The sequence below is a fragment of the Artibeus jamaicensis genome, unplaced genomic scaffold (genome assembly GCF_021234435.1).
Source record: "Artibeus jamaicensis isolate MK-2021 breed Jamaican fruit bat unplaced genomic scaffold, CSHL_Jam_final contig_467, whole genome shotgun sequence".
In the NCBI taxonomy this organism is placed as follows: Eukaryota; Metazoa; Chordata; class Mammalia; order Chiroptera; family Phyllostomidae; genus Artibeus; species Artibeus jamaicensis.
Genome location: NW_026521845.1, coordinates 1,848,055 through 1,874,735, shown reverse-complemented (window position 1 = coordinate 1,874,735; position 26,681 = coordinate 1,848,055). Strand labels below are relative to the sequence as shown.

The following is a 26,681-nucleotide window of genomic DNA, read 5'->3' as shown; positions in this document are numbered from 1 at the left end:
AGTCTCAGAGAACTAGAGTTCAGTGGGGTTGAAAAACCAGCGTGAATAGGGCCTGAGAGGGGCTGGTGGGAGGGGCATCTGAGACTGATGTGTATTAAATTATTTTTCCCCCAAATTTGGAAGGCATTTCCTTAAAGCCTCAGAAGTGACAGGCTGTAAGAAATCGTTTCTCTGTTGTGGGAGAGGTGGTGTCGGTGGGGCGGGGGGAGGGTCCCGATTGTGATTACTGTCAGGTTCGGTTTTCTCCAGGAACAGGAGGATATTCTGGTCTCCTGCTGCTGCCCGAGGCCCCGCAGAATTGTTTTTGTACCCACCCCCCCTCCCCTCAGGGGACACACAGAAGTGAGGGGCCAAGGCTGCGTCTGGGCTGCCACGCAGATTAGGAGGCTTCAGCCAGAACCTGGGAGACACGTGAGAGAGGGGACGTCCTGGCAGCAAATGACCGATCAGGTCTGATTTTCTTTCCAGCAGGTGTGCCTCGCGTCTACCCTTCGACGCCTGGCCGCTACCATGTGCCCTACGGAAGAAATGGAGCCGCCCAGGTGGGCTGGCACGGAGAGACGTACTGCCTGGTCGGGGGCTACCGCTGCTTCGGGGACGCTCCTTTGGCCACCCCAAAGAAGGTGGAAGCAAAGAAGCCAGGCCCCAGACAAGCACCGAAGACACCTCAGCCCAGGGACAAGTCAGTTGTAGACCTCGGCTGCTCCAGCCTCCAAATCCGGCCTCTGGAGCCTGGTGACAAGAAGCTGAGCCCTCAGAAGCTCATCCCAGTGACACTGGTGACAAAGAAGCCAGGCCCCAGTCGGGCTCGCAAGAGACGTCACCCCGGGGAGGAGTCGGAGGAAGACCCCGGCTGCTCCAGGCCCAAAATCCGGCGACTGGAGCCTGGGGGCAAAGGTCTGAGCCCACAGAAGCTCATCCCAGTGACACTGGTGACAAAGAAGCCAGGCCCCAGTCGGGCTCGCAAGAGACGTCACCCCAGGGAGGAGTCGGAGGAAGACCCCGGCTGCTCCAGGCCCAAAATCCCGCGACTGGAGCCTGGGGGCAAAGGTCTGAGCCCACAGAAGCTCGCTGGCTGAGGCACTCGGCAGAGGGGACAGAGGTTTAATGGCCCAAGACCGCCAATGCCTCTTCCCTCGGGGACCCCCAGTACCATCCACTGGCGGTTACAGCCTGAGCTGTTCTGCCTGAGCCTCCCTCCGCCCTAAACAGCCAGGAGCAAGGAGCCACGGACACCGAGTTCCAGTGGGGGGCTGCTCTGGACACCCCGGGGCTGGAGCTGGTGGACAGAGAACCCAGAGTCCCTCTGCTCCATCCTCGAGAGCCCCTTCTTGGGCAGAAGAACGAGAAGGCTGCACTCTGTGAGCCAAGTAGGTTCCAGGAGCCAAGCGAGGGTGTGGTGGGCTCACCCAGTCTACCAGGTGGGCTCCTGCCCCGAGTCACTGCCGGCGGCCACCAGCACGAGCTGGGAGGCTTCTTGAAACTGAAAGAGGCCATCTGTGGGAACCCAGGGAGCCTCCATTCTGGGGTCTCGGGAGCAGAACAGGGGAGGCTTCTCCGAGGAGGTGTCTTTCTGTGGAGATGTGAGGGGTGGGTCACGTGAGGAGCTGGAGGCGGAGCATCCCTGGAGGCAGCGGGGCAAATGCGAAGACCCTGAGGCAGGGACCCACAGAAAGGCCTGGGTGGGGGGGAGAAGGGAGAAGAGAGTGAAGACAGGATGGGAGAGGCAGCGGAGACCACAGTGGGCCTGTCACCCGTGGTGAGGAGTCTTGTCTTCAATGGGACGGGAGTCCTGGGTGGGCTTAGAACAGGGTGGAGATGTGACGTGAGGGGATTCAAAGACCACCCTGACCACTGGGGGCCGAGGCAGGGCAGGGAGGTGCTGGCTGTTAGCAGTGGACATCTCCGCAGGTGAGGGGCAGTTGGTCCTGGGGGGGGGGGGAAGGCAGTGTCTGCAGACGAGAAAGAGCAATGGCTTTGGGCCTGTGTCCCAGGCCCTCCCGCCTCAGCTGCCCAGAGCAGAGGGGGCACCATCAGCGCCCTGTGGCCCTCAGACCAGGCTGAAATCACCACCCAGTGGACAGTGCGCTTGTCCTCAGGAACCAGGGCAGCGTGACCACTGCTCCTCCCCCGACACACACCCAGGGAAGGTCCTGATCACTAAGAAGTTGCCCTAACCTGGATCAGAGGGGGGGGCACACGCGCTGGGGCTCCCCGAAAGTTCCAGCTAACCCATGAAAGACAGCGAATGCCTCTTCCCAGCCGTGACCCCCCAACCCCGCCCCCACTGCCCACCCCTGGAGAGTGGGACCTTCCTGTCTATCTCTGGTCCTCGCGGTGACTGAGGCTGACTTGTGGCCACAGCAGAGTCAGATGGGCTGGCAATTCCCAGACTCGAGGCAAACAGACTGAGACTCTCCTGGGGGCTTCAGGAAAAGTGGAGACTCCCAGCACCCACCCCGGCCCTCCTGACTGCACCTTAGGGTGGGGTCTCGACATGTGCACTTTCCAAGGCCCCCCATCTCCCCGATCATAGGGAATACGAGGGGCAGAGGAAGGTGGGGGATGACACCGTGGGGTGCAGTCTCCACATTCCAGACAAAACTACGGAACAAAGGAGGTGAGTTTTTCCACAAATAAATTCCAGGGAAGACGGCAGAGCGGGCGGATGCTGTGCTCACCTCCCGGCACCACAGCAGGACCACAGCCCGACTGCAGGACACGCCCCTTGGGAACGGCTAAGAGCTGCTGAACAGAAGTCCTGCGGCATTGAGGACACTCGGAAGCAGCCCCAAGGACACAGGTAGGAGGGCTGGCGATGCGGGAGGGGCGGGCCCCACACTCACAGTGTGGCGGGTAAGAAACAATGTGGTGGGGGCGGGGGGGGGGGGATACGCAGGCTGCAGGGGTCCCGTCTGGAGGAGCAGCAAACAGCAGGGGGTCCCCCCCCAGGTGCTCCTCAGCCCAGGGTTTCAAGGCAGGAAGGACGACCCCCATGAGTCTGGATGTGAACTCTGGCAGGGACTGGTGCTCATGGGAGTCCCAGGTTCCCCTTAGGGGCCGGTGCAGGGAGTTACTCACTGGCATACCCACTTGCTCGGAACTCCAGCGCTGGGGCAGGAGCTTGGAAAGTGCCAGAATCCTCCGAGGAGGAACTGCACTGTTCGGCTTCAGAGCAAAGGCTGGGGGAGCCACTGTGACCCCAGACCTATGTGAGGACAGAAGCCACTGCTTTCTCGTTGACTCCCCCCTACCCAGCTTGCATCTGTCAGTGATTTCTGTCAATGTAAATTGTTCAAATGCTGCCATCAAAAGTCTAATTTCCAGAAAGAAAGAGAGAGAGAGAGAAAAAGAGTGAGCATGTTTACAATGGAATATTACTCAGCCACAAATCCGGCCATTTGCAACAGCATGGATGGACGGACCTTGAGGGATTAGCTAAGTGACGTAAGTCAGAGAAAGACAAGTACCACATAATTCGCTTATATGTGGGACCTAAAACACACGTGAGCAAACAAACAGAAACAAACTTTTAGATACAGAAAACTAACTGGTGATGGCCAGATGGGAGGGGGGTTGGGGAGATGGGTTAAAAAGGGGAAAGGATTAAGAAGTCATTAAGAAAGGGCCAGTTATCAAATTAGTCAGAGATGTGCCTCACATGGAACAGGGTCAATGACATTCTAATAACTGTGTGTGGTTCCTAAGTTATACAAATGTCTCATCACTACGTTGTGCACCTGAAACTAACATAGTATCGCATGCCAACTGTCACTGAAAAGTAAGAAAGTATTTTAGAGGATTGCAAGGCAGACGAAAAGAAGAGCAACCCATGAATTAAGAGTTATAACCACCAAATGCAATGCGGTGGGGGCAGGGCATGGAGGTCCTATCGACACGATAGTTCAGATCAGTGATTTAGAAGTCTGGCAGTCGGAGGGATTTGAATTTGATGGGTAGTTTACGATATAAAGAAAGTGTTGCTGACTTTTTGAGGTGCCATAATAATACGGTGATGAAGGTTTTTGTCTGTGCGTATTTTTATTTCATTTGGGTGTAATGGACATGCAAGTTTCAGGCATACAACATAATGTTTCAATATTTGTGTATTCTGCAGAACGATCACCACAGTAAGTCTAGTTAACATCTATCACCATACATGGTCGCCATTTTTTTCTTTATGATCAGAACTTACAAGATTTACTCTCTTTAGCAACTTTCAACTCTACAATACATATTATTAACTCCGGTCACCTTACTGTATACTACATCCCTGGGACTTAATTATTACTGGAAGTTTGTACCTTTTCAGCCCCTCACCCCTGATGCCCACCCCTACCCCTCTGGTGACCTGTGATCAGTTCTCTGTGTCTATGAGCTCATTTCTGGTTTTTCATTTTTAGAGTCCAGATGTAAATGATATCATGCCTTTCTCTGTCTGACTTCTATCACTTAGCATAATGCTCTCAAGATTCATCCATGTTGTTACAAATGACGAGATTTCCTTCTCTTAATTTCTGAATAATATCCCATATATATATCACATTTTCTTTATCCATTCATCTGTTGATAGACACCTGGCTTCCATCCATATTTTGGCTGTTATAAATAAGGCTGCAATAAACATGCACAGGTACATATATCTTTTCAAACTCATTTTGTTTTCTTTGGGTAAACACCCAGAAGTGGAATTGCCGGGTCATGTAAAGAGCTTTGAATGGGCTTTGAATGTGTGCCCCCTGGGTTCACGCCCGTCACTCATTGACAGAGGCTTTGGGCTGAAAGCTGCACCTCCGAGAGCTGAGAGGGGTTGGTTATCAGAACCGTTGGTTTTGTCAGGTCAGATGCTGGCACCTTGGGTGTGTAACCAAATGTCCTTTCTTCCCCTTCCTCCTCTTCTTCGACGTGGAAACCGGGGCATTCCGGGAGCAGGAAATGATGGGATGTTTGGGATCCGCTTTACAATATATTCCAGCCAGAAAAGAAAGTGGCAGTGGCGTGGCAGGAGGAGGACCCAGGACACAGGCACAGCACAGGGCTGGCGACGGTGGAAGCAGGGTGATGAGTCTGCAGCGGGGGTGACCCCTGTGCTCTCTGAGGAGACATTCGTGTTAATGGGAAATTTTTATAATGACAGTGAATAAACAAAAACCAAACAATGAGGCTTTAAAAAAAGATTTTATCTAGTTTATTTTTAGACAGAGAGGAAGGGAGGGAGAGAGAGAGAAAAACATCAGTATGTGGTTGCCTCTCACACGTCCCCTACTGGGGACCTGACCTGCATCCCAGGCAAATGCCCTGACTGGGAATCAAACCTGCAACCTTTTGGGTTCACCAGCCAGTGCTCAATCCACTCAGCCCCACCAGCCAGGGCCAAACAATGAGGCTTTTGATTCCCATACTGAAACAGACATCACCGGGACTTTTCATAATTGTTCCCCTGACAGTTTTCCACCCCTCTGGGCTGGTTCCAGCTCTCATCCATCATCTTCTCCAGACTCTGGCGGGGAATAGTCTCCTCAATGAGGCTTGCCAGGCCCACGGGTGGGGAGGCTATTGTTCTGGATCCTACACCCACATTTTGAAAGTGACCAGTCTCCTCTTTGAAGTAACTTGAATACAGGAGTCTCACTTGAAGGTATTGTCTTTCTCTGTCCCACTTCTTCTGAGGGCTGTTAGGGTTAATGTGTTCTCCGAAGGAAAAACAGCATTGGGGGCAACAGCCTAGCCCCATCCGGAGGAGCAAGGCCTCGCGGGAAGGAAAGACATAGAGGGTGAAGAGTGTAAAGTGAGGTTGGCAGTTTGATTGTCAGAGTCTCGAGCAGATAAAGAGAAATGAATGCTCACCACTCATTACGGCATTCGCAGCTAGAGGAAGGAACTATGGGAGTCAGAGCAAGGAAGAGAAGAAAATCCAGGAATAAAATTGGGATGGGGGAGGAGGGGGGGCGGAAGAAAGTGTGAGAAATTGCCAGGCACCGGACACAAAATTTGTCTATTTCTGGTCTTGATTAAGAACAACTACGTATGCACACCTATTTATCTGCTGTGTTTTGATGACGCAGGTGGTGAGGCACTCCTTTAAAAGCCTGGAAGGGTCAAAGTTGTGCCTTTGAAGCTGCCTGCCTTAGAAAATGAGCCCAGAGTTGAGCAGGGGGCTGCCCAGCTGACCACCTTTTCTTCCCTTAGAACTGGGCTCATGGGAGGGGGTGCTACGCTCGCCTGTGGGCGCCGAGGCTGAGGGCGGAGGCCCGAGTCTCCCGCAGAGGCCTCAGCACCAGGGCGGGCGCCGCTGGGCAGCGGACGGGGACGGACCAGGGGAATGAGCCGGTGATGGGCCCAAGGCTGGAAGACCGGCCTGAGAACCCAAGGGCCGACATTCAGCCCTGGGTGCAGTGCCGCCCTCCGCCGCACGGGGGCAGCGCCACCTGCAGCACCACGAGGGCGGCCCTCGTTCCCCTCTTGGCCGCGTGAGCGGAGGCCGTCCGCGGCGCCCTCGCTCATTGGCCGCGGCTCGGGCGCAGCCATGTTGGCGGAAGCGGTGGCTCCTGTGCCGTGGAAATCGGTGGTGGATCGGTGAGGCGTCGGTGGTGGATCGGTGAGGCGTCGGTGGGCGCCGTTCCCTGCTTCTTCACCTCGCTGGTGTCTCGGCGCTGACAAGCGGCGGCCGGCGGGATGGAGAAAAGCAGGATGAACCTGCCCAAGGGGCCGGACACGCTCTGCTTCGACAAGGACGAGTTCATGAAGGTGCGCTCCGCGGAGCCGGGCCGTGGGTGGCCTGCGGTCCCTTGCCGTTTGGGGACTCTCGTCGGGCTTCTCCTGCCCTGGTGCCCTCGGCGGGGACCTCGCTGCAGTTCGTAGGGAGTGTCTTGGCCTCAGTGCTCTCTGGAGAGAGCACTTCAGGGACAACGTGCTTATTGAGTTAAAAGGCCTGACGGTTCTGGGCAAGGAGTTTTGAGTTCAGTGTAAAAGCCCCCTGTCGTTCCCCGACCCTGTTACTGTGCCGTGCGCTCAGATTGTCTGTCCCCTTGCCAGGCAGGAGCTTGGTGACGAGTGTCTGGCACGTGTGGCTCAGGAACTATGACTGAACAAAAAGGCACTTAGTCCAAAGTTTTTGCCTAACGTTAACTTAAAGCTTCTGGAATGAGATAGTTAAAGGAGTCGAATGTTCTTACTGATTTTGGTGCATTAGGACGAAGCGAAGCATTCTCATTTTCTAATGCTGCCCCACTTGAACAGATGAATTGGAAGTTGGTAACTATAGGACATGAACTCACAGACTAGAAATATAAACTGAATACATGTTATTGATCATGAAGATGAGTCAGGTCCAGCCTTGGAAATGTCCAAGATTTGAATCAGAGCTGGGAGGAACTTTGTCTGGCTACCTGGTGTATGTATCCCTCTGGGTCTGCACTGAAACAAAAGTGTGTATGTATGTATGTTTCATTTCTAAGGCTTGCGATTTTTGACACCACTTAGTAGCTGGGTTCAGTGTTAAACAGTTAAAGTTCTTAGACACCTAAAGTTTTGAACACGTGAGTTTAAATCTCTTGCTCTGTGTTTTTTGATGCATTCCAGTCATAATGATCTCTCTTTCTCTAGGTTAATAACCTATCTCATTTTGATACTTGCTTTCTGATCACATCTCCAAAACTGGTTTTAAACAAGGATTTATGTCTGGGTCTCTCCGGTGTGGCCGTATCATTTTTAGTGTGCAGGGCTCTCCAAGCCCAGGAGTAATGTCCTCTGGGCCTTGTGCAGTGGTGTTTCTGCCCAGCCACTAGACTTAAAGGAGGAACTGAAATGGGGTATCTGAAAGAGAGTGCAGGGGCAACTCACTGATCCAGAAATCCCTCATCCCGCCCTCTGGCTGGGAGCTGCCCTGAAGCCAGGGAGAAACTCAGGATACCTGGTGGGAGAGGATACCTGCTGGAAGAAGAAAAGGAGCCCGTGGAGGTCGGGCCCTTGTTCTGACTTCAGGGATCTTGGAGCACAGCAACACTTGGCCATCCCTGGTCTTCTTCAGGCTTCCTCCGGGCCCGGCGGCAGTCCTCGTTCTGACTCACTGTCCTTCTCAGCCTAAGCTGATGCAATGCCTTTGCTAAAAGCGGATTCAGAAAGCAGAAATCTCAGGACATGCGTAGGGAGAGGGCGGACTGGGGAAGGGGCTGGAGTGCCAGTCATCTCACATTCCGTGGCTGTTCAACCTCTGACTGTGCCATACGATCAATTTGTAGTGCCAGTAAGTGTGCCCCCTTGCTGTGTGGGTGTAAAAATAAAGAACAGCTCTTCTGTGTGAAACGGTATTGACTTTCTGGGTGGGGCCCGGAGGTAAAGGTTAATTGCGATTTGTGTTTCCTCTGAAGAGATGTTTGTAAGTTGTAATTCCATGGCAGAAAGGCTGAGTGGAGAGGTTGCTTTTGGGGTTATACTTCCAGACTTGTGTCTCATTCGACACATTATGTAGTTTTGTAGGTTTTATGCCTGTGGGGAAGTTAGGGAATGTCAGGTTTGCATCAGGAATGCTGAGATTACTTGAAATCCAGTCATTTGATTGGAAACTGTTGTCATTCGCCTGTCAAGCCTGACAGGGACCCTGTGGGGACATGATTGCAGTTGCTCATTTAACAAAACAGGCATCGTCAGTCACCCGCTGTGTGCCAGCCAGCAGTCTAGACACGGTGGTACAGGGATAGGCACCGTGTGGTTTCGGCTCTTGAGTACGGTGCTAGGAGAACCGCGTGTGGCGAGAAATTGCACAGTATGGCTGGAGTGTGCAGCGTGGCCAGGAATGAGACCGGTGAGGTACTTGGGGCAGGGGGATTGCTGATGCTTGAGCCTTGATACAACCGTGAGGGGTTTGTGCATGCCTCACTGTGGAGTTGCAGTCCAGTTTAAAGCAGAAAATTGGCCACATTTGTTGCATTGGAGCTGACTGGAGGCAGGAGGCTACTTAAAAAGTTATCTCCGTGGTCCTGTGAGATGTGACAAGAAGCACAGGGGAGGGGAGGTGTTTGTGAGTGATGCAGGCGATCGGAGGCAGGAGCGGCAAGTGGAAGAACCTCTTGGGGCCACAGTGGTGGTGACATCACGTTGTTAGCTCCCTCAGCTTTAAGAGGGTACAAAACTCCGCAGAGGGTTGACAGCGAACTAGTAGATGAAATTGGACACAAGATACTGGCAGTAGGAGAGAGAAAGTGGCAAGCTGAGCTCAACTAGACCCATTTGCCCAAATGAGCTATTGAAATCATAGCCTTCCCCTTCCGTCTCGGCGTGTGACTTCGTCTCCCGTTTTACAGAAAAAAGCAGAGGCATCAGACGGGAACTCCTTCACCTTGCGGACACCAGCGCCATTCTCGTGTTTATGCTCATCTTCTTCCTCCTCCTCAGCTTGTGGGCAGGGCCCCTCCTCCCTCTCCCGGGCAACTCTTCCACTGGGGCTGGAGCTCACTGCTCTGTGCTCACTGCCACTGGCTCTCCAACACACTCCTGTTTTAGTCTCCTCCGCTCGGTCCTCCTGCCTCTCATTGCTGCCCTGTTGCTGTCTCTTCAGTGTCACTGCCAAAGGCTCAGAGCTCTCCCTGCCCGCTCACCCGTCACTTGTAAACTCATTCCATTCTGTCTTCTGGCCCCACCATTCCAGTAAGCAGTTCTCACCAAAGCTGCTACCAGCCCAGTCCTTTCTCTCTCCCCCCGCGTGACCTCGCAGCAGACCAGACGCTCGCCACAGAGCCCTCTGATCCTCTCCTCACCGCTCTGGTCTCCGTCAAGTGTGCATAGCCGCTCTCCTCCTCGAAGCCATCAGCTGGCCTGTTACAGGCTCAGTCACATGTCCTCTCCTTTCCCTGGTGATTCCTGCAGCTTCAGTGACCACCTATAGGTAGGTGTCCCCGGCCCAAAGGTCTCCTGAGCGCCGACCCGTATACTCAACTTCTCCTTAACGTCTCTTCTTGGAAAGCTCTCTGCCACTCACGTTCAGACTCCTGTCCAGAACTGAACCCGTGAGCACTCCCCACCCAGCACCCAGCACCCAGACTCGTTCTCTGGGCTTCCCCACTTCAGTGGCTGCTCCCCCGTCCATCCAGCTGTGAGTCAAATCCAGTCTGCTACCAAGCCCTGCGGATTTCACTTGCTGAGCACCGCCGGTCCATCTGCTTCCCTCCATCTCCCCTTTTCCTGCTGTCCTGTCGCGGCTTCTTGACTACCCTCCTGGCGTCTGGGTGCCGTTTTTCAGTCCACGGCCTACATCGCGGCAGTGCGCTCATTTCGGAATGCACGTCCAGAGCAGCGACGGGGCCCCTCAGTCCCCCTGGTCACGGGAGACTTTCCGAAACGCAGTGCATTCCGTCCAGGGTAGTTCTCCTCGGTGAACGGTCTGCTTCTGTGCTGAGCCCAGACCAGCCTCCACTGAACTTCTGCTCGTTGGTTCCCGTCCTAAACCTCCCTCGCTTAGCGGCTTGGGTGGCAGCAGCGTAGGCACGTGTGCCTGTGATGGAAAGAGGAATCGGAAACCCTCCCTGCGGTGACGATAAGCATCTACACTATGTTAAAGAACTCGTAGAAGCCCAGCGAGTCACTGAGCTCCTCCCCCTTCAAATTGGCTGAACCATGAATATTGAAGCAGGAAGTGTGTCCTGTGGTGCCCCTGTGCCCGCAGAGCGTGTTTTTTAATGGACAAATGAAAAGGGAAGAAGGAGCAGCCACTCGGATCGTGCCGTGCGGGTGGGATAGCAGTGGCCTGGAGCTGTGGGCCCCGGTGTCAGCTGTGCTGCTCGCCAGGTGCGACTTTTGCTCCCTGCGGGCTCCAGTTTCCTCGTTGGCGTAACAGGGTGGCACGGGTCCAGATAATGTTTGTAGTCTTTTGCAGCTCCTGCCATTTTATGTTTCTGTGATAAATGACACTGGGCAGTGTGTCTGGTTTGCAGACAAGGAACCTGAGGCCCAGCGGTGTGGTGGCTTCCCCCACTGTCACACAACTGGTTGGGACAAATCGTGGCCCTTATCTCCTGGCTCCCAGGCCTCAGTCCCGGGAAAATCGGGTAACACTGGGCTTTCCAGAGGCCTCAGCGGGGAGCTCTGGGAGATGGGATAATTAAAATAGCATCAAAAATAGCCCACAAGATGGCCCATTTTAAAAGTGGGTTTGATTTTTTATTGTTAAGAATCCTTTGTACATTTTGGATCCAAGTCCTTTATCATGTACGTGTTCTACAGATGTTTACTCTGTGACTTGTCTTTTCATTCTCTTAACTGTGTGTTTTGCAGAGAGGTTTTTAATTTTAGTGAAATCCAAGTCATCGATTTTTTTCTTTCATAGCTCATACTTTTGGTGTTGTATCTAAATGGTCATTGCCAAGTCCAAGGGCATCTAGATTCTCCTCTTGTAGAAGTTTTCCGTTCTACATATAAGTCTATTTTGAGTTAATTTTTAGATTGTTGGTGCCTTTGTTCATTTTTTGCGTGCGAATGGCCCCTCGCTCAGCTCCATGTGTTGAAGACTATTCGATGTCGTTGTGTGTTTGTGCGGCTGTCTTCTGTCCTGTGACATGTCTCTCTTTGCCAGCACTGTTCCATTCTTACTCAGTGTAGCTGTATGTGCCTCCTTATTTGTTTGTAATTGAGATGTGATTCACATAATGTAAAATTCCCTGTTATACATCATCGGTTTTCAGTGTAGTTCCGGTGCTGTGCACCCGTCACCACTGTCTGGTTCCAGAACATTTCATCTGCCCAGAGAGAAGCCTGGCACCTGCCCGTTCCAGCTCTTCCCCCTCTTTGTCCCCGGCGACTAACGCGCTTTCTGTCCTTACAGACTTGCCTCTTCTGGGACGTCTCGTATCAGTGGGATCGTTCAGTGTGTGGCCGTGTGTCTGGCTTTCCTCACTTGGCGTAGTGTTTGCACGGTTCCTCCAGCTTGTAGCAGTGCTTTATTCCTTGTTATGGCTGAATGGTATTCCACCGTGTGTGGGCCTACCACACTTTGTTTACCCATTCATCAGTGGATGCATATTTCAGGGGCTTTGGGGTTTTCTTCCTGTTATGCATAATTGCTGTTAGAACATTCATATACACGCTTGTGTGTGAACACCAGTTTTTGGTTCTCTCAGGGGTGGCATTGCTGGGCAATTTTATGATTGATTTTTAAGGAACTGCCAAACTGGTTTCCACGCAGCTGTACCATGCAGATGACGGTTCCAGTGTCTCTTCACCAACACGTACTTTTTGTTCTTTTTCCTCACCGTACGGTGGCCGTGTTGGTGGGTGTGAAGTGGTGTTTCACTGCGGTTCCATTCTCACTTCCCTGCTGGTCAGCGATGCTCAGCATCTCTGCACACAGGGCTGTCGGCCGAGGGCGCGGTGTCCTTGGAGAATTGTCTGTTCCGATCCTTGGCTCATGTTTTAATTGGGTGTTTTGTCTCTTTGTGGTTGAGTCATAAGAGTTCTTTGCGTACTCTGGATACCAGATCCTCGTCAGATACACGATGTACAAATATTTTTCTCCCGTTCTATGGTTGTTTTTCACTTTCTTCACGTATTCTTGATGCACAAACATTTTTATCTTGATCACATTCAACTTACGTATTGTTTTCCATGCTTTTTGGTGTCCTTTCTCAGAAATCATTGCCTGACCCGAGGTCACACAGATTCCCACCTGTTTTCATCCGAAAGCTTTACAGTTCATCTCTTACGTGTGAGTCACAGTCCGTGTTGAGTTAGATTTCCGCGTGTCGTGGGAGGTTGGTGTCCAGACTCGTCCCTTTGCGTGCAGATACTTCGTTGAAAAGTCCGGATCTCAGCATTTGTGACAACAGGGGTGGCCCTTGAGGCCGTCAAGCTCAGTGTAACAACTCAGAGATGGACGGACGCCTGTGACCTCGGTCGTACATGGGTCTAAAAAGTGCCACCAGAACCAGGCACGTCGGTGCAGAGAACAGGTGGTGGCAGGTGGGGAGAAATGCGTGCAGGGGTTCGAGTCTTCATAAGGTAGATAAGTCCAGGGGCCGTGGGGACAGCCCCGTGACAGTACTGCTGTGTTGTGTGGTCGAAGGTTTCTGGGAGCAAATTAAGATCTCGTCACAAGAAAGGATTTCTGCGTGGCGTGAATGTTCACGACTTAGCCAGCATACACGGACACTGAATCACTGTGCTGTGCACCTGCGCCAGTGTGATGATGTGTGTCAGTTGTATCTCGATTTTAAAAGGTAGTTCATATTTTAAAGAGAGAAGAGACCAGAAAAGAAATCTGGCAGGGTGTGAATCACAATGTTAAATAGTGAAAAATAAAATAGCATTTAACTGCAGAGTATCAGAGTGTGGGTGAGTTTTTAAATCTGTACACAGTTACTTCTTTGAAAGTTTTAGGCTGGACATTTGTTACTTTTAAAATTAAGGGGGACAATTGTTTCTATTCTGAGAAGAGCCCATTTGAACTGTCTAATTAAAAAAGTGAAATAAAATCCCACGTGAGATTTAGGCATTGGGGAGAACGCTTTGGGTCAGGGCCCCCCGGCACCTTCGGAAAGTCCGCAGGACCCCGTGCCACGCTGTGCTCGCTGAGAACGTCCCGTAGCCCTGCGGTGTGCGCAGCGTGCGCGGGCAGTGTGTGTGGCGTGTGCGGCGTGTGCAGAGTGTGGGGTAGGCGGGCGGCCTTCCCCACCAGCGCTTCCTCACACTTTGCTTTTACGCACCAAGTGGATCATTGCAGCGGTTTTTGCTTTCCCGGTCTTATTTTCAGGACGACTTCGACGTCGATCACTTCGTTTCTGACTGCCGGAAGCGTGTGCAGCTGGAGGAGCTGAGAGATGACCTGGAGCTCTACTACAAGCTTCTTAAGACGGCCATGGTGGAACTCATCAACAAGGACTATGCGGATTTTGTCAACCTCTCCACAAACTTGGTAACCCTCACATCTGCACTTCCCGCCAGTCGGTACACGTGCGCCCACACTTTGCTCCTGGACTCAGGGTTGTCCTCCAGAGTGCTGGGTCTTTTCAGAACCTTCCAGATGACTCTTCCCTCAGAAACCTAAAGAGATGGCTCAGTTCATTAATTAACAAAAGAACTAAAGTCTCTCGGTATACATTTTTGGTTTTCCTCATTTAAGACTCTTCTAGGTTATTTTTAAACTAGTTATTAAGGAAAGCTATATATATGTATATGTAGTTACACGTAAGTTATATACATACATATTTATAAATAAATATGTAAATAAAGGACAATAATACTATCAAAATACTTGTTTCTGCTAGTTGCCAAGTGATTGCCGTGACATCTCACTGGCTGAGCCTGATGTGCAAGAGTAAGGCTCAGCTGTTCTAAAGGAAGTCTGTCGTTTGCTCTGGCAGCTGCTGGCTGGAGCCCGGGTGGGGGCCCTTGGCTGCCGTTGCTGTGTAGGGGGCTTGGTTTTACAAAGATCCGAGAGTGGTTTGTAATGAACCTGCGAGGCGTTTATAAAGGTTGGCTCAGAAACGCTTACGTTTTAGTACTTGCAAAACAGTTGTCTTGTTCATATTTTATCTTGTTTTTAAATTTGTTTGTTTGAAGAAGTACAGAAAGTACTCATCTCCATGGGAATTTCAGGAAGCATTAAACTTAATGAGCCATATTTGCTTTGGGAAATCTACCACTAAGGTAAATGTGGTAGATGTGAATTAGAAACTCAAAATATTTTATGTCCCATTTATTTAATTTGGATTTTTCTCAAAGGTTGTAATCATGTTTAGAGGAAATGGAGCCCATCTGTCAGACTCGCACGTCAGCTGGTACGCACTTCCTGTTAAAACTTTTCAAATCATTCAAAATTTCATCCAAAGGCAAACCGTGCCTAAGGAAGCTTTCACTTATTATGACTTCCCTTCTTTCATTGTTTCATGTATAGCAACAGGTTTTTTCGTATTCTAGGAGCAATATTGACGGCAAAGTAGCGTGTGTTATCTAGCCAGGTGCTTGCCAGTATGTGGTTTCGCATAATAAGAACCTACAGTACTGTTCTGATCACTGAACAGACGCGTCGCTGTCACTGCTGGTTCTGACGTGTTTGTGCCAACGTGGTTTTGCCCGCAGGTTGGCATGGACAAAGCCCTCAACCAGCTCTCCGTGCCTCTGGGACAGCTGCGGGAAGAAGTTCTGGTAAGTCTCCCATCCTGCGTGTCCTGCCCGTGTGCCTTCTCCAGGAACCCCCATGTCTGATAGGCGGGCGTGGCTCAGCAGTTCGAGACTAGCACACGCCTTCAGAGAAGGTGGAGGTGATTCTCGCTTTTTGCTTGTGATGTCACAACCGAAAAACCTGTTGGTTTTGACGATGACAGCTTCTCAGAGTAGACAGCTTTGAAGTGTCGGGTAGAGCAAGCAGGCTCTTTCAGAATCCAGCCTGTGAGCGCTACCTCTCTCGTGTGTAAGTAATCTCCAACTTACGAGGGGCTTATGTTTTTAAAGTTTGCAGTACTTTCACAAGTACTCCTCCAGTCAGTGTTACATGTGGAGATGCCTCCACACTGGTCCCTGGAAGCTGTTCACCACTTAATCTAACTGAAGGGTAACGTCAGTGCAGTGCGTACTCAGTACACCGCACAGTTTATCGCTCCTCTGAGAAAGTCTCTGCCGGGGGAATAGGACCTCCCGCCCCCTGGCCTTTAAGTCCCTGGGCGCAGGGACTGCGTCAGCAGGAAGTGTGGAGGGGACTTTGGGCGTCCCTTCCAGCAGAAAGCTGTGCCGCCTTGTCCCGTCCCGACCCTCCTCCCACCCCGCCCCAGTCCGAATCAGACTCCCAGCCTTCCCGCTCCATGGCTCTGAAACACTCCCTCACATCTGCTGCATCCACCGTCACCGCCTGGGTGTGACACCACCCCAGAGCAGGCCAGCTGAGTGGCCCTGTGCACCGAGCCCCTCAGACAGAGCTGAAGAAGCGCACAGTGACAGCGTCATGGTGCGAAGTTCCCAGGAGGGGCAGGCAGGAAAGAACTCACATAAGGGATGTTTCCGGAGCTGCGCCTGGAAGCAGCAGCTATTCTGGAATGTTTAGATCTTGCTTGAATTTTGCAAAAGCTCCTTACATACTCTTCCTTAGAATGGACGTGGAGTTACTGGATTCCACGTCTGCCCCTGCCTGGCTCTGCTGCCGTCTTCATGGTGCCCCTCTGCCCCTGGCCTCCTGGCTGTGCAGCCTCTGCCAACCTCGGACTCTTCACTGAGCGCCGTCCCCGTGGTACACCCGCTCAGACCTGGCGGGCCTGGGCTCTCACAGGCACAGGCCCCGCCCCGCCCTCCCTGTTCATAGCCTGCTGCCTGTCTCCGAGTCAGCCACTCCCGGGCAGGGCCAGCCACCAACCCCTCTCCCCCTTCAAGCTCAGCTCCCGAACCGGCTGGAGGTCCTGTGGTCACTGAGGGGTTCGTTTCCGTCCCGTTTGTCGTCGTGTCCTCTCCAGCTGCCACAACAGCCAGCAGTTAGTGGGTATTTCAGAATGTTCAGCGAGTGAATGAACCACCTTTCGACAGAATTTTTGTGATTTGTCCAGTTCATTGTCATTGTTCTTCTTACCTGTATCTTGGACCTCATTCCTAGACATCTCATACTTGGCTAAATTCGTTAGCTCCTGGGCGTGTTTCTCCACCTACGACCTGTCCCTTTTCCTGGCCAGTCTCTTCCCTCTTCCCAGTATTCCCCAAACGACATTACGTCATGATCCGTTAGCACTTAAAAATTCGTTAGTTCTCCGAAAATGTATAGAGTCTGTCTAGAGACCTCACCTTGTCTAAGTGAAGTCCTCCTAAACAACCCCTTCTTATTTCTACTGCTCCCCACAGGGGGGCCGACAGCGCACCCAGGGTCATCCTCCCCGCCGAGTCAGCCTGCACACGCGTTAGAATCGAACTCGAGCCCCATCCCCACGGCCGCGCTCTCCCGGACTCAGACCCAGAACCCCCTTCCTCTGCCCTGACCCTCTGAGGCTCCCAGTGTGTGTGCACTGTTGTTCTTTCAGTCATTACCCTGTTTGACCTCGGCTTTATGTGTCATTACGCCCCAAAAGCAACAACAGTTGTGCCTGAGCCTTCGTATTTATATCAGTCTCTGTGTAATACTGGCCTGCAGATACTGGAATTGAATTAAATACGTGAATGCATTTCTGAAGAACTGAACTGACTGTGTGAATTTCACAATGTTACCAAACATTTTCACACTTTCTCTGTTTTTTAGAGTCTCCGGTCGTCTATCAGTGAAGGTATCCGAGCAGTAGATGAACAGGTGTCTAAACAAGAGGACATTCGGGAGAAAAAGGTACAGCGAAGTGTCGTGCCGTTGAAGCAAGCACCCGTGGTGGCCCCTCGGAGTTAAGGCCCTTCCGCGCGTGTGACCTGGTTCGCCCCTCCGGTCCCTTTGCCGAGAGGAGACGGAACAGGAGATGACGGTCTCGCTCGTCCTGAGGGGTTGTAGCCGAGCCAGGCTAGTCAGGGCCAGGGCCAGGGCCTCGGCCCAGGTCTCCTCACTCCTGGGAAGCTTACACAGAGGTGTGCTAAAGTAATGAATTCTTTCAAGGACAACAGATCCTATAGTATTCTCACGCCGTAGCTCATTTGTGGTAGCATTAACAATTTTAAAGAAAACTGTAGGTTTCACAGGCTGCGTGCCTGTGCATATTTTTCATTACTATGAAATTTTTCCCTGAAGTTCTTTGACAGTTGTATTGCATTGCATTGCATTGCATTGCATTATAATGTCGTGGTATGTATTTAAAATGCTAAAGCAGAATCTCAGAGGTACCCAGGGGCGTCAATGAAAACACCTCATTTTTCCCCTAACGAGAAGGTGTAGGGACCGACATCAGCGAGGCAGTTTGCCGTTGCGGAGGCACACGTGTTCCCATCGCTCCTGTACAGAAGGCTCCCGCACTTCGGGGGTTGGGGATGGGCTCTCGGAGCGCGCCTTTCAGTGTGGTACCGCCGGTTCGCGCGTCAGCAAGCCGCGTGTCGGCTCTCGTTCGGCCCCGACGAGAGCCCGAACTTCGGGGGTCAGCCCTCGTTCGAAACCGAGGGAACCCTTCGGTTTCCTTCCTGTAAAAACCCTCTCCGTGCACTGCCTTTCCTCTCTAGTGGCCTGCGTTTTTATTGTAGTTTCTGATTTATGTATCATCATAATGATACAGTGGCGGAGTTGGAATTAGGATTCAAGACTTCAAACTCTAGCCTGGTGCTGTTGGTGTTTTCTAATTTTACTGGTTAACGTTTTTTAAAATTATTAGTCAAGGAGAGAAGCCTGTTATAGAGACCTTCTGTTTAAGTATCTTTAGGTGTCCTCTTAACAGCATCCTCTGAGCTTTGGTTGGAAGATTTCAGAAGGAAGTGCATTCTGGGAAAGGTTATCAGCTTCATGACAGCAGTGAATTCTTACTGTTTCGTTCACTCAGGTCCCCACTTTTGAGAAGAATTTCTGTTCAAAATAGGTGGTCAGCGACTGTTTGTTATATGAATGACTTTGTATCTTTCTGTCCTTTTGAGGATGAGAGTTTTTGTAATGTTCCTCAACCTCTTTGATTGTATTTGTAGTGTAATAATGTATTTAATGAATTGACACATTGAGACATGATAAATGTAGAGAGGTTCATTTAAGATAGGAAGAAGAAGAAGGAATAAGTACAGAATTTGAGAAAGCAAAAGGTCCAGTTTATTTTTATAAACTCGCAATAGAATATCAAATGCACTTGTTGTAGAAAGCCAGAACTAAGATTTACGTCCTTGGGAGTCCAGTGTTACATAGATATTCAACACGTAGGATGCTCCAGATGTTCTAAGTTGACTTTTGGGTTTGTGTTTTCCTGCATTTAGCTTGGGGAAATCAGATAATTAAGATTAAACATCATAACATTTTTTTGCTTAATTTTAATATTTATAGATGTGTGTGTTGAGACTTATACAAGTTATTCGATCAGTTGAGAAAATTGAAAAGATCTTAAATTCTCAAAGTTCCAAAGAAACATCTGCACTGGAAGAACGCAGGTAAGGTTTTTTTTTTGTTTTTACTAAATAGCACATAGATTAATACCTTACACTTAGGCTATTTTCTTTCTTCTTTTTAAAGTTAGAACTCATTTCTGGAAAAGATGACAGTCCAAGTCATTGGCTTAAGTGTCTTTGAGTGTTGCTCAGGAAAAGCTGAGTGCGCTCAGTGGTGAAGCTAGAGCACGTCGTTGCGAACCTTTGTGGTTCTAGGCCGCAGGTCCGACCTCTCAGGGAGGCAGGAGCAGGGAGCTGTCGGAGGCCGACTCTTGTCCTTGGCATTGTCCTACCCAAGGTCTGGCAGCATCCTCGTTGATCTTCAAGGTGTGGAGTAGCTTTCGACTTTCTCTGATGCTTCTTTAGACATGCCCAGAGTATTACCGTTGGTGTCCCTGGACCAGCACTCTGTCATTAAGAAGCGGTATGGGACGCACTTAGTTGAAATTTGTAATCCGGAAAGAAAAAGCTTATGAAATGAGAAAAAGGCGACCATTTCTGTGGTCGCAGTGTGACTGACTGACTTACCACCTCCCTGGCCTGAGTTTTGAGTCCACCTGGTAGGTGAGTAACTGGAAGTGAGCTGAGTGGCTCATGGTGGCCGCAGTGGGACGGGCCGTGGCCCCGTGGGCGGAGCACGGGCTTCTGCTGTCCTGCCAGCCGGGCAGCCGAGTCGGGGTCCTTCCCCATCTCACCTGTGACTAAGGCTCATGGCGACTCCACACGCAGGCTTGTCTGACGGTCACTGAGATTCTGTCAGCCAGCCCCTGGCATACACTGAGCAGTAGCCTTAACACGTGTCTCAGTCGGGTCGAACATGAGCTTTTCTGAAGGTCGCAGTGACAGCTCTTTGTGTTAATTATATTAGCTTAAGTGACATTGGGTTGTCTGCTGCAGAACCAGCCGCACCCGAGTTGAATACTATAGGTCAAAGTCTTGGTCATGCGATAAAGGCGTGTCGGGTTTCTTCTCCAAATTTGAGACTTGGAAGGGCCTCAGGGACAACACGCTCCATACCCCTTGTTCCGTGGATTTAGAAACGAGGCATCCAAAAGGGAAGCGAGTCTCACGTCCTGGGTCTCTGCTTCCCTTCATTACCAAGCTGTATACCGGAGTGGTCAGTACTTGCCACACTTGTGCCTTGACCCCTGCGTGTGCCCCTGCCCTCCTGTCCCCTGGTCTGCACTTGTCGGTCACCGCTGTTCCAACCAGCCCAGGGAGTCTGCAGGCCTTGCTGCGCCACCTCCCGTGGTACTGACAGCTCCTCCAGCGGAGTCCTCCCTCGGCACCGCGGGGCCTGCCTCCCCGTCGTCAGCCCGTCTCTGCCTTCCTACCCCGTCCCTGTCCTAGGGACTTCCCAGTGTTCCATCTCAGGCACAGCAGACATTGCGCTGTTTCTGGCTCGGAACCGCTTTGAGGGCCTTCGCTTTGATTCTGGTCCACAGCTCGGAGCTGCAGAGAGGGAACTCCGGGTCAGTGCGAGTGAATAGTAAATACATCGGGCCTGGTAGGCCATGAATGTTCAGATCATTTAAAACTAATAAATCCATGTCGGGTTGTTCGGGAACGAGTTAGGAATCGACCTTTAGCGTTGGTCCTGCTGAGCAGTTCCTGTCCCTCCAAACCGGTTTGGGCTTGGCCGGGCTCACGTGGCATTTCAAGTTTCCTTACTCTACGTGCATCTTCCCCCGCTGGCCCATCGGTCGTGGGCAGGTACAGGAAGCCTCCAAAAAGCCCAGCGGGGGCTTCAGTGCCTTTCTGTTTTTCGTCTTTTGCTATTTCACTTCCCTTTGAGGGGTAGTGAGGCTTTATAATGTGTTTAGCAGAAAGAAGGGCATTCATTAAACTTCGTGGGAGATGCACAGTGAGTGTGTCCTTGCTAGGACATGGCATATGAACTGCTGTCAGCCATTTGGTAAAGGTCGATCTGAAGGCAGCTGCTTTGAGATACTTCATTTAGTGCTGCCAGAGGGCCAGCTGTGTTTTCTGGAGGAGACGACAGTATTTGGTATTTGAGAGGTATCCGAGACATTTGAGAAAAGGTGTGAATAATGGGGCAGGCCAGGAGGAGAGAAGGGGGTGATGGGTAAGCAGGCCATGAACGGGAGAGTCTGGAGAAGGCGGTGGGAGTGGGTGGTCGCACCCTCACTGACCTCCCTGGCCTGCTCCTGCTCCCCGTCCGGGCCCCTGGGCCAGCAGCCAGGCAGCGTCGGTGGTGTGGGGGATGTCCCCGCTGCATTCACACCGGGCTGTGGGGACAGCTCAGAGTGAGAGTTGATGGCACGGAGGGTGCCTCGGCTCTCCCCGGGTGTCAGGCAGGGCGTGGCAACACTCTGGAGAAAGTTGTAACAGTGGGTGTGCACACAACGCCGTCGCTCATCGTGTGGGGTGTTCTCCTGGAAATTAATACACTTCAGGAATTAAATTTCTGTCACTGTCTCTGCTAGCCCACTTTTGACAGGACAGATTTTGGAGAGAATTGCTACAGAATTTAACCAGTTACAGTTTCACGCTGTTCAAAGCAAAGGCATGCCTCTTCTGGACAAAGTAAGACCAGTAAGTGTTTCAGATTTTCACAATCGGGTATTTAGGAATTTGCTAAATAATTTTGGTTTAACCCAGTAATGCCCCAGGTAACTGTTGGTCTGCAAGATTTTGAAGCTAGCTTTGAACGTTTGCATTTAGTTTTTGTGGTTTTGACCCTTTCTACGTGTCATACTTCACAGATTTTGTGTAAAGACACGGGCATATTCTCTGAATTATAAGAGTAAAATTAACTCTGAATTTCAGGTAACTTGACACATTATGTGATGGAGTCAGAGTTACTTTCTCCCCAACTCTTAACTCGGCTTTAAAGTTGTATGTTCATCAGATTTACTCTGTAGCTTAAGAAGTAAATAACGTCTTTTTTAGTTCTGTAATTCTGTCTAAATTCTCTTTGAGGATGCAAAGGTTTACTTATTAAGAGATTGTGGGGAGAAGGAGAACTTCATTGTTATTCTTCAAGAAATGTCAATATTTTCGTTTTACATGTATTTTCTTCTATTAGAATAAAGGATCTGTTGTGTACGTATCTGAGCCTTTAGGAGTCGGTCCAATCGGAGCTTTTCCTTGTCTGTTCCCACGCAGCGCATCGCCGGCATCACGGCCATGCTGCAGCAGTCCCTGGAGGGCCTCCTGCTGGAGGGCCTGCGGACCTCCGACGTGGACATTATACGGCACTGCTTACGGACCTACGCCACCATCGACAAGACCCGGGACGCGGAGGCGCTGGTCGGCCAAGTGCTGGTGAAACCATACATAGAGCAGGTCTGTGCCTGTCAGACTCCGGCCCACAGACGCCCCTGGAGCGTTTGTCGGTCTGTCTCCAGCACCGCGCTGGGTGTGGGGGGCTGACCAGAGCCCTTCCTGTAAAGAGGCCCGCGTCCACTGCAGGGTCAGCCGTAAGAGGGAGGGCCCGCTCGGTTACCGCCAGCGTGCCGGCGGTCGGGCTCGCTCCTGTATTTTTGAATGACGCCGCAGCCCAGGGACCGTCTTCACTTAGAGGGCGGGGTCTGGCCTGGGAAGGAGGTGTGTTCGAAAACATTTTGGGGTCAGCTTTATGGTTTGTGAACCACACTTCGATGAAGTTGTTAAAAAGCCTTTGTGACTACTGCTCTTATGGAAGGAGTAGAACACGCAGCAGATGGCAGTGCTACCATGCGCATGCGTGGTGGAGGCGGGCACTGAGAAGTCTGTGAGCATGGAAACTGGGTTCGGGCCCAAGTCTTCGAAACTATGGAGGAGTTGGCTGGGCCACAAAGGTGGAAGGGAGGGAATATTCGGAGATAAAGGGCTGTTATGGGCAAATTGCTGAGTAAGACCTTGGCCGTGCAGTGTTCCTCCCGTTAGGATACGGTGAAGATGTCGCAAGTAGGAGTATTCTGCCTTTGAGCAGCCAGATATAGATTGTACCACATGAAATTGCCAGCACTCAGCAGCGCTCCGACATACCAAAATGGCAGCTTCATCTGGTACAAACTGATAGAAGTCACAAAGCCCATCCCCAGCGAGTGCAGACTGCCCTCCGGTCCCCCGTCTGGTGGGAGTTCTGTCTGTCCACCGACTACAGAGCTTCTGTCACCGTGACTTGGGGATGAAAGTTTCCCACTTTTAAACCGGGAATGTTGCATCCCGTTGATAATGAAGTTCAAGAATTCATTTCAGTGACCTTTGGGGTCACTGAAAGCTGTGACCCGTCAGTTGTGTTACGTTGTATTTCACAGTTACTCCAATGGGGGTGGAAAAGACAGTGACACAGCTCGTCAGTGAGTGAGAACATTTGGTACCGATTTTTGCCTTTGTTTTTCATTGAACTGAATCTAATGTGCCAAATGGCAGAAATGTGAAGTTTCAGTGGCATATTGAATAAAAGCACGGCCACATTTTTTATTTTATTTAAATTAGTAGGCTTATCATTTTGTTCACCTCTCGACTCTCAACCTTACCCCCCAAATAAAAGTACAGAGTAAAATAAAATGAATTATCTTCCATCCTTCTCTGTCTCCCCGCTTCCCCTAAGCTGAGTGATGGTGGAAGAGGAGGCCAAGGTCAGGGCAGTGAGCAGTGGTTGTCACTTACGTCCCGGCTCAGCAGGAAAGCAGGTGGACATGCCTGGTGTTTCAGCCTTGGGCTGGGCTCTGTCACCCGGCATCTGTCTCCACAGGGTCAGAATCCTGCACCCTCATCTGGGACCTAGTTTTGAGCGCAGCTGTCATTTACCTGCTGGTTAGAAAGCATGTCAGCTGTGGAGGAGGGGGGTTGTCTTCATTCTCTGAAGTGTAGAGTTCATACCTCCCCTTCAGATGCTTTCCCTTCAAACACTGTCCCTTTAACAGGTGGTTACGGAGCAGACCGTGGAGTCTCATCCCAATGGCCTTCAGATCATGTATAACAAACTCCTGGACTTTGTCCCTCACCACTGCCGCCTTCTGCGAGAAGTCACGGGCGGAGCCATCTCAAGGTACTTGGCTGTCGTGCCCGAGCGCACCTGACTTTCGTGGTGGCACCTGTGCTGCAGTGCGTGGCTGCCGTGGGCCATGGGCCTGCAGGGTCCGGGGCACCGTAGTCAAGCGAGTCACATTCATTTTTTCCTTTCCCGGTGCATGTAAAAGCTATGTCACACTATCCTGTAGTTTGTTAAGTGTGCAGTGGCCTTATTTCTAAAATAAAACAATGTGTCTACCTTAATTGAAAAATACTTTATTGCTAAAAAAAGTTAGCACCATCTGAGCCTTCAGCGAGTCTTAATCTTTTGGCCGGTGAATGGTCTTGCCTTCAATTTGTAAAAAAACACGAAACAAAGTGAACTACAGTAAAATACCTGTGATCGAGGTACACCTTGTTTCCAGTTCACTGTTACCGGGTGCCGTGAGGCGGGAGTCACCAGCCTCGTCCCACAGATAAGAAACTGGAGTGACGAAGCTAAGATTGAGGTCGCCCACCTCCCCGGGTGCAGAGCCCAGACCCTTTCCTTCTCTGCCCCCTCTCCTGCGTCAGTTCGAAGTCGGTATTGGTTTCTTTCTAATGCCATGATCTGTCTGACAGTACTAATCAGTCAAATTCAACAAGTTTTATACTGATTGTGGCTGAAGTCATTTTCAGCTTTCCCTCCTCCTTTTATTTAATGTCCATGACTTTCCAGTTCTGGGTCATAAATAGCTCTTCCCCTTTTGTCGCTGCCGCTGCCCCAGGCTAGGCCTCTCTGCCCTCCTGTCTCCAGAGTAAAGGGTCTCCCCGTTGGCCTCCCTGGCTCCACACTCTTCCACCCAGTCCAGCCTTTGTCTGTCACATCCACCCAGATTTCTGGGAGTCACATGCTCTGCCCTCTTCCTAAGTCATTATTGGCTTCCCGTTGCTTATTGAGGCAGCACCGAGGGTCCTCTCCACTCTGGCCCCAGGCTTCTCCGCTGGAGAGCCCTCTGTGGCGGGACTCTCCCCGCTCCACCTGGTCTATGTCCACACGGTGGCATTGCCCTTCCCTGACACTCCCTGTGTCCTGTACCTCTGTGGTTTTCCTCCTGTCCCTTGCCACAGTGAGCTCCAGCTCAGATACCACTTCCTTCGAGAGACCATCTTTTGTCCTGATCTCCAGCATTAACTGCATCCTCTGGATTCTGTTTCCTGTCCCTTTCACTGCTGTTGGGGACTGGTTTCCTGTCCCTTTCACTGCTGTTGGGGACTGGTTTCCTGTCCCTTTCACTGCTGTTGAGGACTGGTTTCCTGTCCCTTTCACTGCTGTTGGGGACTGGTTTCCTGTCCCTTTCACTGCTGTTGGGGACTGGTTTCCTGTCCCTTTCACTGCTGTTGGGGACTGGTTTCCTGTCCCTTTCACTGCTGTTGGGGACTGGTTTCCTGTCCCTTTCACTGCTGTTGGGGACTGGTTTTCTGTCCCTTTCACTGCTGTTGGGGACTGGTTTCCTGTCCCTTTCACTGCTGTTGGGGACTGGTTTCCTGTCCCTTTCACTGCTGTTGGGGACTGGTTTCCTGTCCCTTTCACTGCTGTTGGGGACTGGTTTCCTGTCCCTTTCACTGTTGTTGGGGACTGGTTTCCTGTCCCTTTCACTGCTGTTGGGGACTGGTTTCCTGTCCCTTTCACTGCTGTTGGGGACTGGTTTCCTGTCCCTTTCACTGCTGTTGGGGACTGGTTTTCTGTCCCTTTCACTGCTGTTGGGGACTGGTTTGCTGTCCCTTTCACTGCTGTTGGGGACTGGTTTCCTGTCCCTTTCACTGCTGTTGGGGACTAGTTTGCTGTCCCTTTCACTGCTGTTGAGGACTGGTTTCCTGTCCCTTTCACTGCTGTTGGGGACTGGTTTCCTGTCCCTTTCACTGCTGTTGGGGACTGGTTTCCTGTCCCTTTCACTGCTGTTGGGGACTGGTTTCCTGTCCCTTTCACTGCTGTTGGGGACTGGTTTCCTGTCCCTTTCACTGCTGTTGGGGACTAGTTTCCATCTCTGCATGTGCTCATCTCCTGCAGTGTACGGCATTTGCAAAGAACCCAGTTCATTTATTTTCAGCATTAGAAAGGCAAAAAAGTTCTTCATCTTCATGGAGTAAGCAGTATATTTGGTCTCGAATTTTTGTTCTTTGGAAAGAAAAGAAGCTGGGATAATAAATACACTGCTTGGTCTTTGAAGCACTCTCTCTGTTTTCGTGGCATGATTTCTGGTGAAACCTGATTTTGCCACTTTTGTTTAGTGATCACTTGGATGTGGGGGTAAGAACGTAGGAGAAGTTATGATGTAAAATGAAAACTGCAGTTATGAGACAGCCACTCCTTAGATTGGATGAGGCTGGTCTTGTTCCTGAAATGTCAAGTTCTAAAACTTGTAAGTTCTTATCCACAGTTGTCAGTGTGGTAGAAGTCACAGGGAAGCCTCAGAAATGTGAAGAATCATTTGGTCCTTTGGTAGGTCATCTTCCTTTGCTTCAGGCCCCATCACCGTGCTGCCCTTGACCTTCCTTTGCTCACCGCCTGCCTTTAAGTTTCGAATGCTTCATGTTTCCCTTTTTCCTGCATCGTCCTCGATGCCAGCGACATTCCGACTTTATCTTGCAAACAGAGTGGATTGGCTTTTCTAACTACCATCTGTTTCCATTGTTGATCTTGCAGGTTTCAGTTTTCTCTTTGGGGCTTCAATTAGGTGTTGACC

The 26,681-nt window shown here is 51.1% G+C and overlaps 1 protein-coding gene across 2 annotated transcripts in view; it reads left to right on the top strand.

Annotated features, from left to right (window-relative positions):
- The first annotated feature begins 6,590 nt into the window (after positions 1–6,590).
- The window catches only part of COG2 (component of oligomeric golgi complex 2), a 38,014-nt gene continuing 17,923 nt past the window's right edge, over positions 6,591–26,681 (top strand). For both annotated transcript variants that reach the window (XM_053667310.1, XM_037136757.2), the window contains exons 1-8: positions 6,591–6,747; positions 13,739–13,900; positions 15,067–15,132; positions 17,198–17,278; positions 18,890–18,993; positions 21,438–21,546; positions 22,120–22,299; positions 23,868–23,992. In XM_053667310.1, the coding sequence (XP_053523285.1) occupies positions 6,676–6,747; positions 13,739–13,900; positions 15,067–15,132; positions 17,198–17,278; positions 18,890–18,993; positions 21,438–21,546; positions 22,120–22,299; positions 23,868–23,992 (899 nt within the window). In that variant the 5' untranslated portion in view covers positions 6,591–6,675. The remainder of the gene's footprint in view (positions 6,748–13,738; positions 13,901–15,066; positions 15,133–17,197; positions 17,279–18,889; positions 18,994–21,437; positions 21,547–22,119; positions 22,300–23,867; positions 23,993–26,681) is intronic.